This window comes from Ovis aries, chromosome 5 (genome assembly GCF_016772045.2).
Source record: "Ovis aries strain OAR_USU_Benz2616 breed Rambouillet chromosome 5, ARS-UI_Ramb_v3.0, whole genome shotgun sequence".
Taxonomy (NCBI): domain Eukaryota; kingdom Metazoa; phylum Chordata; class Mammalia; order Artiodactyla; family Bovidae; genus Ovis; species Ovis aries.
Genome location: NC_056058.1, coordinates 91,503,039 through 91,518,519, shown reverse-complemented (window position 1 = coordinate 91,518,519; position 15,481 = coordinate 91,503,039). Strand labels below are relative to the sequence as shown.

Sequence of the window (15,481 nt, the reverse complement as noted above, 5' to 3'; positions counted from 1 at the left end):
GGATCACTAACGCCACAGCTTTTGCTAATGAGTCTTTATTCTAGAATTATGACTAGGAATATCGTCTTATGGGACTTGGAAAGAAGTTGAGTTGGGAAGCCTAAAAGCTGGTCTTGTTATCGTCTTTATTTTTGCTTTAAAGGCTAACTGTTCTGCACTGTATTCTCATTGCCTAAAACAGTCCTGGCACAAAGTAGGCTAGAGGTTAGGTATCTGCTGTGCCATTCCAGTATTCTTGCCTGGAAAATCCCAGGAACAGAGGAGCCTAGTGGGCTGCCATCTATGGGGTCGCACAGAGTCGGACACGACTGAAGTGACTTAGCAGCAGCAGCAGTGTCTGCTTTAGCTAGTGTGACGTTAGATGAGTGGAATGGGATACAAGAAGCTATCATTAAGTGCTAGTTTTCTCTTCTGGTAGGTAGTTTACATTATAAAATGATACATAATCAGGAAGAATTGCAGACAGTAGAGAAAGATAAATACAAGGAAAAGGTGTGTATGGAAGGGTAGAGATGAGGAAGTTTTCTAACTCCTCTGACCCTCCTCGTCTTGTTCCTCAGAGGTAACTTAACACCAATGAATTATTGTAGAGCTATCCAGAAATGTTTTTTATATATAGACATGTGCACCCAAAAATATATTCTCCTTTTTACATAGATGGGATTTGTGTGTGTACTTTACTTAGATTTTTTTAACGTATTTTTAAAAATTTCTTCGTATACTAAGTCAATTCCCTCTTGATAAGCATTTACATTATTTGTAGTATTTCTGCTGTTACTGCACACACACATGCATACGTGTGTCCTTCCTTCCTTAGGGAAGGTTATGTGATGGTTTCTTAGACGCTGTATAATTAGCTGTGATAAGATTGTTCCTCAACAGGCCTTCCGCTGTCTTCTCTCCTATAAGCAGTGTATAAAACTCTATGTCCTGCCTCCTCACAGTGTGGCCATACGTATTAATTAAACCCTCAGTTTGTAACTTGCAGTCAAATCTGACTGGCTTAGTGATTGCATGTATCTGGGCAATGAAGATAAAGATGTAGACTAGATGTGTTCCTGATACAGTCTGATTTTCATTATTATATACGTTCTCCTTCTCTTTTGTTTTCTCTTTCTCAGGAAGAGAACCAAGGCAATCATCCCAAAGTAAACGCTGGTGCAGATTTCTCACTTTTTCTCCGGTTTTCAGTTTGTGTGGTTTCACTGGGATAAGTCACATTCTGACTTTAGTAACTATGCTAAAATATGAAAGCTGGGAAGCCTCCATAGATAAAAAAGAAAGCACATTAACTTACTCTTGCTTGCCATGGATGTTAAACTGCCATGTCCTAATACAGCTGTAGAACATTTCTGGGAAATGTTCTTTATATTGTTAACAGAGCCCTGTGCTACTTCCGTGGAGCTCCTATTTACATTATGGAAAGGGATCCCAAGTCATATGGTATATGGTATATGATGCCAGGCTCACTCCAGCAATGCCAGGACTACCCCACCATTGAATGGAAGTTGGAGGGTATTTCACAATTGGTTGACTCTTCTGAAAGTGCTTTAGATTTTTTAGATGGGCGCTTGCCCTACACTGGTCTGAACTTTGCTGAAGCAATCTGGACCATTCTAAAGCCTCTGTAAACATTTGTGGTGAGGACTGGTGAGAATAACTCTGAACAAAAAGTGGATTGACAATAGATGGGACTCTTGGGAGGCTATTTATTTAGTCCAGATGAGAGATGATAAGATCCTGAGCCCCTTCTTTCACAATAGGAATGGAAAGGGGAAGATTCATTTGAGAAGATTTAAGGAGAGTGTTGTTAATAGGATTTGGGATCAAGGATGTTTTTTTCCCTGAGAGTACAGTTAAAACTTTTGAAATAACTGAAACGTATCTGAAACAGAAAATAGCTTAGCAAAAATATATAAATTTGCTAAATTTCATTGAAATAGTTGTCTTATAAATTCTTTTCTCAGCCTTTTAAGAAACGATCTAAAAACATCTTTGTCTCAGGAAAGTAAGTTTTCATTTCGTGGCTGACTTATGGTTTATCAGTCTCTTCCCTATTAATTACCTGTTAATTCTGAGGAATTTTATTAATCTCCTTAGATGAGCTAGGTTTATCTAAAAGCCAGAAAATTCTTATTTACTTCACAGCTAGTTCTTGGTGTTTTTAAATATATCATAGTATTGAAAAAACCTTTTCCTTAGACTGAATTTATGTTGGTAAAAAGTATAAACAAGAGCAACAAACATGTAAAAGCTTAAAAAAGCTTTTTAATGTTTCCATTTTCCATATTGTAGATACAGTCTTGAATCTCTGCCATGCTCTTCCCTGCTCTAAAAAATAAAAATTCCCACCCTTCTATGAAAGCACACCTCTGTGTCCTCTAAAACCTTTACATTGAAGAAGTTCTAATAATTTTTACTGGTAGAACATATTTTTTTTCCCCTTTGAACATTTTTGTGTGACTGAATAATAAAGACTATGAGTATTAAATCCTGAAAGAGTTTTTACAGTAAGCTTAAGCACCACGATTATAATTATTCCCTTTTTCTCAGTTCCTCTCCCTGTCCTCAACTGCACCACCCCCAGTGTTAATCAGCCCTTGTGCAGTTGTTGTTTAGTGATGTCTAGTTACAGAACATCTTTATCCTTTTGAAGTAAAATAGTGCATAGATACATACATACACACATACTTACATGTGTAAACATGGTTGTAACCGAAATAATAATAATAATAACTTCATGTTTTTTATTGTCCAAATAAATAGAGTTTTAAAGTGACCCAGCTGTGAGATTAGATGATCAGCACTGAATTCTCAGGGGTCAGTATCAGGGACTTCTAAGCACAGTGGTTTGGTTAGTTTTCTTAGAGCATCAAATCCTCGCATATAATCTCCTTTTCTACAGGAAGAAGCCTTTTCTGCACCCCCCCAGAGGCACACTGAGTGACTTACCTCCTATGTATTTCCCCTACTCAGCACTTCGTACATACACCTCTTATCAAGTCTTACTGAGTGTAGTTCTTCATTTACAGGCCTATCTCTCTCTCACTAGAAAGAATTCCTTTAGAGATGGGACCATGTCTTATTCATGTTTAGGTCCTTAGCATATATCACAGAACCTGCCACATATTCAGGATTCAGTTAATGTTTATCAGATATGCTTTCATTCAACAAGTAATTTTCCCACTCAAGGAACCTAGGATTGAATGTTGAATGAGAAAATTATATCCTTTAAAAAAAAAGCATGCTGTATGTTGCATCTTAGAAATGGTTTATAAATTGATTTATACACAGCCGCTCAGTAATGTATCCGCTTGCACACATCATTAACTTGGATAATTCAGAGTCATTATAATTAAAGCACATTGGGGTTCAGATTTATTAGGAAGTGTTGAGACATATGAAGAGGCATAGAGAATACTGTGATAAACATTCCTGTGCTCATGATGTAGTATAAGGAATAAAACCTTACCTCTACAGCTGAAACCTCTGTGTATTTCCCCAGTCTCACCCCACTCCCATCCCCACCCTGCATGATATTGATCATTCCAGCACATTTCTTTTTTCTTTTAAAATGCATGTATGTAAGTATGTATTTAAGATGTAAGACTTATGTATGTAAGACTTCCTTGGTGGCTCAAACGGTAAAGCGTCTGCCTACAATGCGGGAGGCCCGGGTTCAATCCCTGGGTTGGGAAGATCTCCTGGAGAAGGGAATGGCAACCCACTCCAGTACTCTTGCATGGAGGATCCCATGGACGGGGAAGCCTGGTAGGCTACAGTCCATGGGGTCGCAAAGAGTCAGACACGACTGAGCGACTTCACTTCAAGTATGTATTTAGTATTAAAGTAGAGTTGATTTAAAATTCTTTATTTGCTTCAGGTGTATCACACAGTGATTCAACATTTTTATAGATTGTGCTCCGTTCTCTAGCACATTTCTTTATAGTTTTACTATGTATGATTATAATCCTGAACACTGTGTGTGATCACATGGCATGGTTTGTATTCATTTGTACCTTTTTTCCCATAAACATTACTTTTGTTAGATTCATCCATGTTGATAAGTGTATTTCTAGTTCATTTTCATGACTGTGTTTCATGGGTTAAATGTAATTATTTAACCATTCTCTCTACTGGTGGGCATTTAGGATATTTTCAGTGCTTTTACTATTACAAATAAAGTTAGGAATATGCTTTTAGAAAGTCCTTGCTAAACCAGCTAATGGTGTACATTTGGGAATTTAAACTATTTAAACTATTTAGGACAGAGATTGTACATCGACATTAGACTTCTGACATTTTTGATCAATAAATGTGTTAATTGGATTTCTATTTGCTGAATTACCTTGGTTATAATCTCACAACTGACCTTGTTTCTAAAGACAATTAGAAGCAACTTAAGCAGAAAACAACTTCAGTTCAGTTCAGTTGCTCAGTTGTGTCCGACTGTTCGTGACCCCATGGACCGCAGCACACCAGGCCTCCCTGTCCATCACCAACTCCTGGAGTTTACTCAAACTCATGTCCATTGAGTCGGTGATGCCATCCAGCTATCTCATCCTCTGTTATCCCCTTCTCCTCCTGCCTTCAGTCTTTCCCAGCATCAGGGTCTTTTCAAATGAGTCAGCTCTTTGCATCAGGTGGCTAAAGTATTGGAGTTTCAGCTTTAGCATCAGTCCTTCCAATGAACACCCAGGACTGATCTCCTTTAGGATGGACTGGTTGGATCTCCTTGCAGTTCAAGGGACTCTCAAGAGTCTTCTCCAACACCACAGTTCAAAAGCATCAATTCTTCGGCGCTCAGCTTTCTTCACAGTCCAACTCTCACATCCATAGATGACTACTGGGAAAACCACAGCCTTGAGTAGAAGGATCTTTGTTGACAAAGTAATATCTCTGCTTTTTAATATGCTGTCTAGGTTGGTCATAACTTTCCTTCCAAGGAGTAAGTGTCTTTGAATATCATGGCTGCAGTCACCATCTGCAGTGATTTTGGAGCCTAAAAAAACAAAGTCTGACACTGTTTCCCCATCTATTTGCCATGAAGTGATGGGACCGGATGCCATGATCTTCGTTTTCTGAATGTTGAGCTTTAAGCCAACTTTTTCACTCTTATCAAGAGGCTCTTTAGTTCTTCTTCACTTTCTGCCATAAGGGTGGTATCATCTGCGTATCTGAGGTTCTTGATATTTCTCCCGGCAATCTTGATTCCAGCTTGTGCTTCCTCCAGCCCAGTGTTTCTCATGATGTACTCTGCGTATAAGTTAAATAAGCAGGGTGACAATATACAGCCTTGACGTACTCCTTTTCCTATTTGGAACCAGTCTGTTGTTCCATGTCCAGTTCTAACTGTTGCTTCTTAACCTGCATACAGATTTCTCAGGAGGCAGGTCAGGTGGTCTGGTATTCCCATCTCTTTCAGAATTTTCCACAGTTTGTGGTGATCCACATAGTCCAAGGCTTTGTCATAGTTGATAAAGCAGAAATAGATGTTTTTCTGGAACTCTCTTGCTTTTTTGATAATCCAGCAGATGTTGGCAATTTCATCTCTGGTTCCTATGCCTTTTCTAAAACCAGCTTAAACCAAAATAAAGACAAGTGTCATGTTATTTCTGAAAAACTAGATGAAGATCTTGCATCATTTAAGTCTATTGATATATAGACCTCATCCCATCCAAGATTACCATCTCTATTACCATCTTCATAACATATATGAAAAATAACCTTACCTTTTAGGTGTTAAAAATGAATTTTTAAATTATTTTTGACATTAAAGAAGAAAAAATTGCCAAGTTACATTACAAACTGACATTCATCTTAAATTTTGAAAATATTCATTTCTATAATAATTAGGCAATAAATCTCAAGACTTTAGCAAGATGTACAGACAGTGGTGAATGGCAGAATGACACGTTATACAGGCAACTAAAAACAAAATCAGGTAGAGATATGATATACAGCTAACTAAAAACAAAATCAGGTACAGATATGATATACAGCTAACTAAAAACAAAATCAGGTACAGATATGATATACAGCTAACTAAAAACAAAATCAGGTAGAGATGAATTCTTTCACCTTAAAATTTGTGACAAATGATTTTAAAAGTCAGCTCAGCTGACTTCAGTTTGTATCAGTGAGGGAGGTCCTCTGAAATGCAACTGCTCAATCCCTTTATCAGTGTTTGAACAAATTACTGAAATCTAGCTCTCTGAAGGCTTTACTCTATTTATAAGTTGTAGTTATTGGCCTCTACCCAGATTCAGATGTTAGAGATTAGCCTAAAAGCTGAATCTTGATTGAAATAGATTTAGGTAGACTAGCGGCTGAGCCTGTCCAGTTCACATTGCTGCAATCTATTAGGTTTCACTGAATGAGACACAGGAGGATGCTATAGTAAAAAAACTTGGATAACCTGTCCCTGGAGTCAAGGTGTGAGCTTAGGGCATCGTGTTCTCAGTTCAGAGAGGTGCATACGTAAATATAGAAAATATATGCCAGTCTTGTGCCAGATGTAGAAGTGGTATTCCTGAATAAGCCTGTCTCATCAGAAAACTGAATGGCCTGTGGCCTAAGGAGCTGTTGTTTTTCTTGTAAGTTCTTTGTTTTCATGAAAAGGCTTTTGATTCTCAGAATGTATTTGTTTCAAAGTAATTTGGGTTTGAATTCACTCCTGCTCAGAAGTCTCCTGAAAAGCTTTCCTTAGAATTTTACAGTGTATGTTTCATATGCATGCAATACCTTATACATTTTGAAGAAAAGAATTTCATATATCGATTTTAATTATCAGAGCTTGGGTTCAAAATGTTTCTATCACGTGTTTATAATGAACAGCAGTGATATTTTCAAAACAGTAGCAACTTTTTGGGTACAGGTGTTTCTTTATACTGTTAAGAAGCAAATGCATAACTGGTTGAGGTGAAGGGATTCAGCTTCAAAATAACTTTCCTGTTCATAAGCTTTCTTGCAGTTTAGATCTGCTGCCATCAGGTGGTAGTAATATGTCATATCCATGTGGCTCCACAAATGACATTATACTTATGGTCATCACAAGATTTATAATAATTAATGCAGATTTGTAAATGAAAATTAACATATCTTTTTAGTTTCAGAGCTGAAGATACTTCTGATGGAATTTTTAAAACGTGTGTATTGGTAGATGCAATTGGGCATGTTTTCTCTCTTCGTTTATGTATTGTAAATGAAGAGTTTCATCTTATGCTTTCAAAAATTTTAGAAAATACAGAAAAGTAAAATTAAAAACACCAAATTTTCATCACTCAAAGATAATTGTTATTAAACTTTTGTTTCATTTTCTTCCAGTCTTATTTTTTTAACATGCAATCTCTAGTGTATTTTGAATTTTTTGGTTGTTTTTCTTTTGGAGTAGAGTGTAATGGCAGGAAAAGATACTTAGCTGTAGTAACTGTATATACAGCATATATCTTTTATAACTTTTAATTGTAACTTCTTTGTTCCTGTTTTCTGATTTCTTAATTTGGATTGATTGAGGTTTGCCATAATTTAGTCAATATATGTTTCTGATTTGGTCATCAAGAGCGTTTTATCTCTTGTCTTCCATCCATTGCCTACCAAAAGGATCATTATTTCATTGCAAATATGTTTGAAATTTTATTTAACACAGATGAATTTCCAATTAATCTATTAGTAGCTACATATGTTTCCTCTATTGCATTTGAAATGAAACTGTCAGAAAATTTGAACTTCCAGTTTTTAATTATGAATGAAAATATACAGTTTTCCTGTTACTATTTTTATATTATATGGATGTTTTATAATTTTGTAAATTATGTGTCACCAGGTACTGCATATAAGCATTTGAGGACCCTATGATATTATGTGACAGCTCCATTACCTACTTCCTACCAAAATAGTTTTTTTCTTTTCTTTTATATAGCATAGAACATTGCATTAAAGAAATACAGTCTGAAGTTAACAAACAGTGTCCAGATGTACAGCTGCAAACGACGACTGACTGTTTTGAATGGCTAAATAATTATAATTACAATTCATCCAAGTCACCTTCCATTCCCCATGGAGATTTGATAAACTTTCTCAAAATACTGGTAAAAATATATATAATCTTTGTTTTAATGGTGGAGTGGGGTGGGTGAACCTGGGCTACATTTCGTCCAGTTTCCATATATAAATATTTATTTCATTGACCATATTAGCCTGTCATACTGAGGGTTTGTGTTTTGTTTTACTTCTCTATCTGCAGTGGAATCCAGTGAGCTATGTGTTTTTATTTTCTACTGTGATTTTTACCATAAAGTGAAGTTTATATAAGTGGGCATTAAGCATTGTAATTCCTGGGTGACTTGTGGTATATTTGCCGTATCAACATCACAAAATGTATTGAAATATACCACAATTGTCCATCAGAAAATTTGGTATTTATTACATTTTGTGTCCCTTCACAACTACTCATTTTCCTGGGCTCATTATTAAGCACAGTAAGATCAGCATTGATTGTATCTGTTAAGGAGCCTTGTCCACCTCTCCATTCATTCCCAACCTGCAGGCATATCTAATTCTTTTCAATCGAGGCAGCAATTTCTACAATACCACTGTTAATTGATGGAATATTATTACATTGGTCACTCTTGGATACTGACCACTTTCTATGTTAGAGAGGTTTTCATAGCCTTCAGTAAGAATACTTATTTTATTTTACTTATATCTACAAAGGCAGCTAGCTTGCAAAATCAGTTTCCTAGGGAAATAGCACAATTGTTAGAAAGCAGATTTCTGTAGCTATGGTTTTAATTCAATTTAGGGGGGTGGGGAAAGGGCACTGTTTTTGTCTAAACATCAAACCTCGACTCAGGCAGATGTGGAAAATATCTTGAGGTTGTAGATGGCTTAGGATGACAGAATCAGATGAAAATAATTTCTGGCTGTTATTACTATTGCAGATGTCTCTTTAATGTTTACAGAGTAATAAAAGGAAGAGAAAGGAAGATTATATGCCCTGAAGGCTTATTCTTTTAAGAAAATCCTCTCACCCATTATCTCTTGAAGGTGGAGCCTTGAAGAATAAATATGGATATAGTTATTCCTTTAATTTCTATTAAGAGCCATGTGTAGTGAATTTCATTAATATTGATGTAATAATGCTTTCTCATTTAATTAAAAGCAAAAGCTTTTAATTATCTTTTAATCTGTCACACATAAGTCATTCTCTATTCACTGCAGGGCAAAGGCCGCCTTAGTTTTTGCTCAAATTCATTAGACTGGTAGGCCCCTTCCAGACCTAGGTTTTTTTTGTTTTTTTAACATAATTGATTATGTTATTTTGAGAACGGAACCACATTATTAAAACAGATCCAGATTAATACGACCTTATCAAATTTTTACATGCGGAAAGTGTCGATCTTGACAGTATTTTTTCATACCTCAATTTTTTCCCCCATAAAATATTTTTGTTTATTAATTATTTAACTGTTTAAACAAGGAACAGAGGTTCTCATTATGGCTGTTCTATAAAGTCATTTTCAAAATTTAAGCAATCAATACCTAACACATGTTTTAAACCTCTGTAATCTATTATTCTTTAAATGTTTGCTTGATCAAGTATTTACAGTAATTGACTGATTTAAAGAAACCCACAGTTGAGGCACTAATAAGACCAGTTTTTCTCTATAGAATTTACCATAATGCTGGTGTTCTGGACTCCTGTCTAAGGACATTTATTTTCCAGAAAGTATCAAAAAGATCTAAATAGAAGAAAGAGAGAAATTGGAGCTTCAGAAAAGTCCATTTACTTTTTGGTTCTCTAGAGTGTGGATGGAAAGAACGTGGATGAGGGGAATGGAACCAGGCGCCCATTCTCGGTTCCGCGCTCTGTTGTGTGTGACATTTGGAAAGTAACTTAAACATGCTGCACTGAAGTGTCCTTTCCTGTAAATTGGGGTCTTAAGTATCTGCTTCACAGAGTTTTCCTTATGAATAAGTCAGAGACTCTAGAGAAAAGTGCTTTTTATATAATAAACTGCTATACGGATATTAGGTATTATTATTTATTACAGATAGAACATCAAATTAGACGTCACAGCACTTAGAATCACTGAGAGAGAAAGTGCCCTAGAATTTGTCTCAGAGTTGTTCATGATTCTGAGTCACAAATAATACCTGTGTTACTTTTATCAATAAGAAATTTCAAAGCTGGACTGATTTTAGACTGCTTGAACCTTGCTTCCACTAAAAAAAAAAAAAAAAAAAAAGCAGCTTGTTGCTACTTAGAGAATATAAACTAATGTCTCTATGACCTGAAATAAACATTAGGAGAGTCAGCGTGTAAAGAGAATTTGTGCATTTAATTCCAAGTCCAAACAGAAAGTAATTTTTTTGTTCCTTTTCTATTCTTAATTACACCTATAATTGTTTCTGTCAGTTAACACAGAAAGTGTAAAAAAAAAAAATTTTCATATCTTTTGAAGAACAATTCTGAGTGTATTTTTTTTTTCTCATTTTGAGTTAGTTATTTCTTTGGAGAGAACTGAAATATTCTCAGTCTAATTTCCAAAGTAAAACCTTTCTTAATGTGACTCAAAAAGAAATTTAAATGAAAGTTAAAATCTTCAAATGTATTAAACTATATTTCTCAGGATGGCAGCTATTAGTAAGCCCTAGGCATAATACTTTGTTTGAAGGTGTCCATCCTCTATGTTCATTTGGGGTTTTATAATAATAAGTATACTCATTCAGGCATGAAAATTATCTACTAGGTGTTAATTAGGGGTGTCATCTTGAATTTATTTTGTCTTGGGGGTACATTTCAGTTGATATTTTACTATAGATTTTTATTTAGAATTTTTAAGCTAATGCTTCCATACAGCTCAGGTTATATCAGGAATGGATAACAATGAAGAAAAAACTGCGTGTCTAGAAATCTAATTGAAAAATTTGCTCATCATCTGGGCTTTACAAAACTTAACAGACTACAAAGCTAATATTCTAAAATGTCTGAACTGATTAAATTTCAAAGGCAAAAAAAATTTTTTTAAAATCATAGTATTGATTCTTGAAATGAATTATGAAATTCTGTATAACTGTAGAAATCATTTTATCCTTCTGCTCTTATAATCACATTTCTAACATTATGATTTACTTTTATTAGCGAGATTTGTTGAAGAATGAACAAAATCAAGAAGAAATGGTATTGAATTTACTTTGGGACCTCTCCTGCCAGAGCAGAGTTTCATTCCCATCCACTGTAAGTGGAGCGTCTTTCCATTTCCTCTCTAGGACTTCTCTTCACTCTGTTGAAGATCATTCCTCAATGGATGTAAAGTCTTTATGGGATGATATAAGACTACATCTTCGACGCTTCTTAGTGAGCAAATTGCAAAGCCACAATGAAATAAACAATTCACAGCAAAAAATTTTGTTGAAAAATCAGTGCATACAGCAACTCTTATTTCTTTATCCAGAATCAGAAGTTACAAGCAAGTACCAAAGCATACAGAATAAACTGTTGACCACACTTCTGCAGAACTGTTTTCCTTCTTTTAGCAGAGAATCAAATTTAGACATAATGGCTGATAGATACCAAGGTACAATACTTAAGTTATACTCAATGATAAAAGAGGATTTTAACACACTACATGAAATTTTAGCTCCATCCTCAACAGTGAAATTCATTAAAGAAACTTACCTGGATACTGTTACAGAAGAAATGGCAAAATTTCTTGAAAAATTTTGTGAGCTGCAGTTCAAAGAAAGTGCTGTCCCTGTGGTTAAAACAAGCAAGAACTCCAGCAAGCATAGAGGAACAGTGCATGCTTTGGGTTAGTGATTTTTTTTAAATTTCTGTTTGGTTTAACTTAAACCTTTTGAAATCTTTACTTTTCTAACTTTTCTATTTGGTTAAACTTAATTGCAAACTTGAAAATAAATCAGAAAATAAATGTAAAATTTTCCACTTCACATTTCTTTTACGCTTTTCTTTTTCTCTAAGTATAGTAATAGAAGTGTTTTCTTTCCTGTCATTAAATTGTTAAAGATATTGGAATGTAAGTCAGAAATATTACCAGTAAGACTTTCAGTTTTCTAATCACATAAATTACTGGATGAAACATTTAACTCATTGTATCTTCCAAGGCTGAAGCTTTAAGTAAAGAAAATTGTAGAAGATTTCTTGACATTTTCACTAATTAAAATTGAAAGTTTAAAATTCTGACATTTTAGTCAGCCGATGTCAATACAGACCTATTATGAAATGCTAATTATAAAATTGTATCTTATAATTGGTTGTGGAAGCTAGCATTGACTATAGCTGATTTTAAAAGTTCCTCTGATGTTGTTCCTATAAGAATATATACAGTGAAAGAGGATTTGAAGATTCTTAATTTTAATCAAAAGATAAAGGAAGAAAGAATCTGTTATAATATAATACATTTTTCTTGTCATTTTAGTTTCTTACCAGTGAAGAAAAATTAAGGTTGAAAATATGATTATTTTGAAAATTATGATTACTCATGCTTTTACATAGAATGCTGAGATATATTTCTAAATATATTCCTAAACTGTATTTTTATTAATAATTATTTAAGAATTATCATTTGGTGACTTGCTGTTTTTTAATTTATAATCACTTCATAAAATTTACATAGCTCACTGTATTTTTCATACCTTCCTTAATAAGATACCAGGGTACCAAATTGCTCTGATATATGAATATATTATATGAACATGATATATGAATTTTCAAATAATTTAATGTTTTCTCTTAGAATATTTATTTTCTTTGGGAAACTACCACATCACAGAACAGAGATGCATCACCCAAGTTAAGGTCACAGCAGAATACAAAGTCAGTTCATTTAGGAACATTGCAGTTTTACTCAAAGTAAATAAATCTTCATTTTAATTATCACATAAATTTTAAATACATTTTTACAAGTATACTTATTTTCTATAATTTTTAAGTTCTCTCAAAAAATTTCTGGTTACTTGTAAAGTGCTTTCAATATGAAAATTTTATATGTGCTAAAAATGATTAAAAATATGTGTAAGTTGCTATGGAGTCTTTAGGGCTGGTAGTGAAGTGTTTTCCATTCATAAGAGAGAACTATGTGTGTTGGCTTTAACACCAAAATTTGAAGCCCTTTCCAAAAGTCCAAATGCACTGAACTTTCTCAAGCTGCTTTATGTGAATTTTGATATAAATCACTTGTTAAGTGAATGTTTTCCTTGTGCCAAACACTGTAATAAGCACATCCCTTTGCTTAATATCCCAACTTCATAAACAACGAGAGAAGCTTAGAAAGATTAACTTGCTTTTGGTCCTTTGCACCAAGTCAGGATTCACATGTAGGTCTTTATGTCTTCAAGACCCATGTTCTTTACCATCATGGTACTGGGCTTTAAAGTGTAAAATTAAATGCTTTGTCTCTGTAAAAGAAATTTCCAACAGCACTGTTCTAGTGGGCTGCCTGAAAATCAGTTCAGTTCAGCCTTCTTGAGTACCTGCCATAGGCAAGGCATTTAGCAGCTACCATATTAAAGGTTTCTAAGCTATACAAGGTAAAGGGAAGAAAGCTAAATGAGTTAACTGCTGCTAAGGCTGTAACAGAGAGCAGTCATGGTTTCCATTAATATTTAGCCCAATGAGCAAATTTTTATTTATTAAAGAAATACAGTTTGAGACTACTAAAATAATAATGTATAAATAATTATAAATAATTTGAAATCTGTAATAATTTATATTCCTATGTGAATAGAATCTAGATTGGCTTGAGTGGGTTATATATTATCTTTTCTATATGTCTGTGTGTTTATTCACCAAGTCTTTGATATTTTGCCTGAAACCCTAGACATTCTCTTAAGTAACAATAGCTCCACATTTATCTGGTTGGACACTACAAGATGTTATTTCATTCTAACCACCCAGCAAGGTAGGTAACATTATTTAGCTCTATTGTGTAGTGAGAAAACTAAGACATAGAGATATTCAGTAACTTTGGTCAAGGTTACAACGTGAAGCCAGCATAGTCTGTCTGACTGTGGTGTCCTGACTCTATGATTATGCTCTATTACCTAAAAGAACAGGACGGATCTAGCTCATTCCATTAAGAACACTGCTGTGAATGCTGTGTGCTCAGATCTACTTTAGTGTTGTCATTGTTTTCTCACTTTCCTCTAAACTATCCCGCACTCTGCTCATTCAAAGAGGTGTCTTAAGCAGACCTTGTATATACACTAGTCCTTTTTTTCCCCCCAGCCTTATTGAGATATAATTGACATACAGCATTTTGTAACTTTAAGATGTACAGTGTGTTGACTTGTACCCTTAATATTTCAAAACGACTGCCACAGTAATGTCCACATAATTACGATTACTTTTGTATGGTGAGAACACTTAAGATTTGCTTTCTTAGCAATTTTCAAGTAAATAATGCGTTACAATTTCTATAATCGCAATGCTGTACATTAGGCACCCAGAAATTATAAATCTTCTAACTGGAAATTTGTACCCTTTGACCAGTATCTTCTCCATCCACCATCCCCTGGTAACCACCTTATATTCTGTTTCTTTGAGTTCTGTTTTTTTAGATTTCACATTATAAGTATTACCATATGTATCTGTCTTTCTTTGACCATGTGACTTATTTCACTTGCGTAATGCCTTCAAGGTCCATCCATGTTGTTGCAAATTGCAGGATTTTCTTCTTTCTCATGACCGATTAGTATTCCTTCCATTTTAGGTATCTCAATCTCACATATTCTTTATCCGTTCATTCGTATGGAGTACGAAATGGCAACCCAGTCTAGTATTCTTGCCGGAAAATTCTATGGACAGGGAATCCTGGCGGGCTCCAGTTCATGGGGTCACAAAGAATTGGGCATGACTGAGCAGCTAAGCACATTCATTCATAAATGGACACTTAGTATGGCTATTGTGATTAATGCTGCAATAAATACGGAAGTGCAGATATCTCTTTGATATCTTATTTTCATTTCCTTTAGATATATATCTAGAAGTAGAATTGCTGACGGATTTTCTATTTTTCAACTTTTTTGTGGAACCTTACCATTTGCTACAGTGTCTGTTGTACCAATTTATATTCCTACCAACAGTGCACATGGGTTCCCTTTTCTCTACATCATCACCAGTGCTTGTTATCTGTTGCCTTTTTGATGATAGCCAAGGGTAAGGTGATATCTCTTTGTGGTTTTGGTTTGGATTTCTCTGATGACTAGTGATCTTGAGCATCTTTTCATGTACCTGTTGGCTATCTGTATGTCTTCTTTGGAAAAATGTCTCTTCAGGTCCTCTCCCCATGGTTTAATCGGATTTTTGTTGTTGTTGTTATGGAATTGCATGAGTCCTTTAAGTATTTTGGATATTGATTTCTTACTAAGTATATGGTTTGCAAGTATTTTCTCCCTATCAAAGATTTTTTTTTTTTTTTTGGTGGATAGTTTCTTTTGCTGTGCATTAGCTTTCCAG

At 34.6% G+C, this 15,481-nt stretch overlaps 1 protein-coding gene across 8 annotated transcripts in view; it reads left to right on the top strand.

Moving 5' to 3' along the window:
* KIAA0825 (KIAA0825 ortholog) overlaps window positions 1-15,481 on the top strand; it is a 400,677-nt gene that overhangs the window by 36,057 nt on the left and 349,139 nt on the right. For all 8 annotated transcript variants that reach the window (XM_012178948.4, XM_060416005.1, XM_060416009.1 and 5 more), the window contains 2 exons: window positions 7,922-8,090; window positions 11,147-11,816. In XM_012178948.4, coding sequence (XP_012034338.3) covers window positions 7,922-8,090; window positions 11,147-11,816 — 839 coding nt within the window. The remainder of the gene's footprint in view (window positions 1-7,921; window positions 8,091-11,146; window positions 11,817-15,481) is intronic.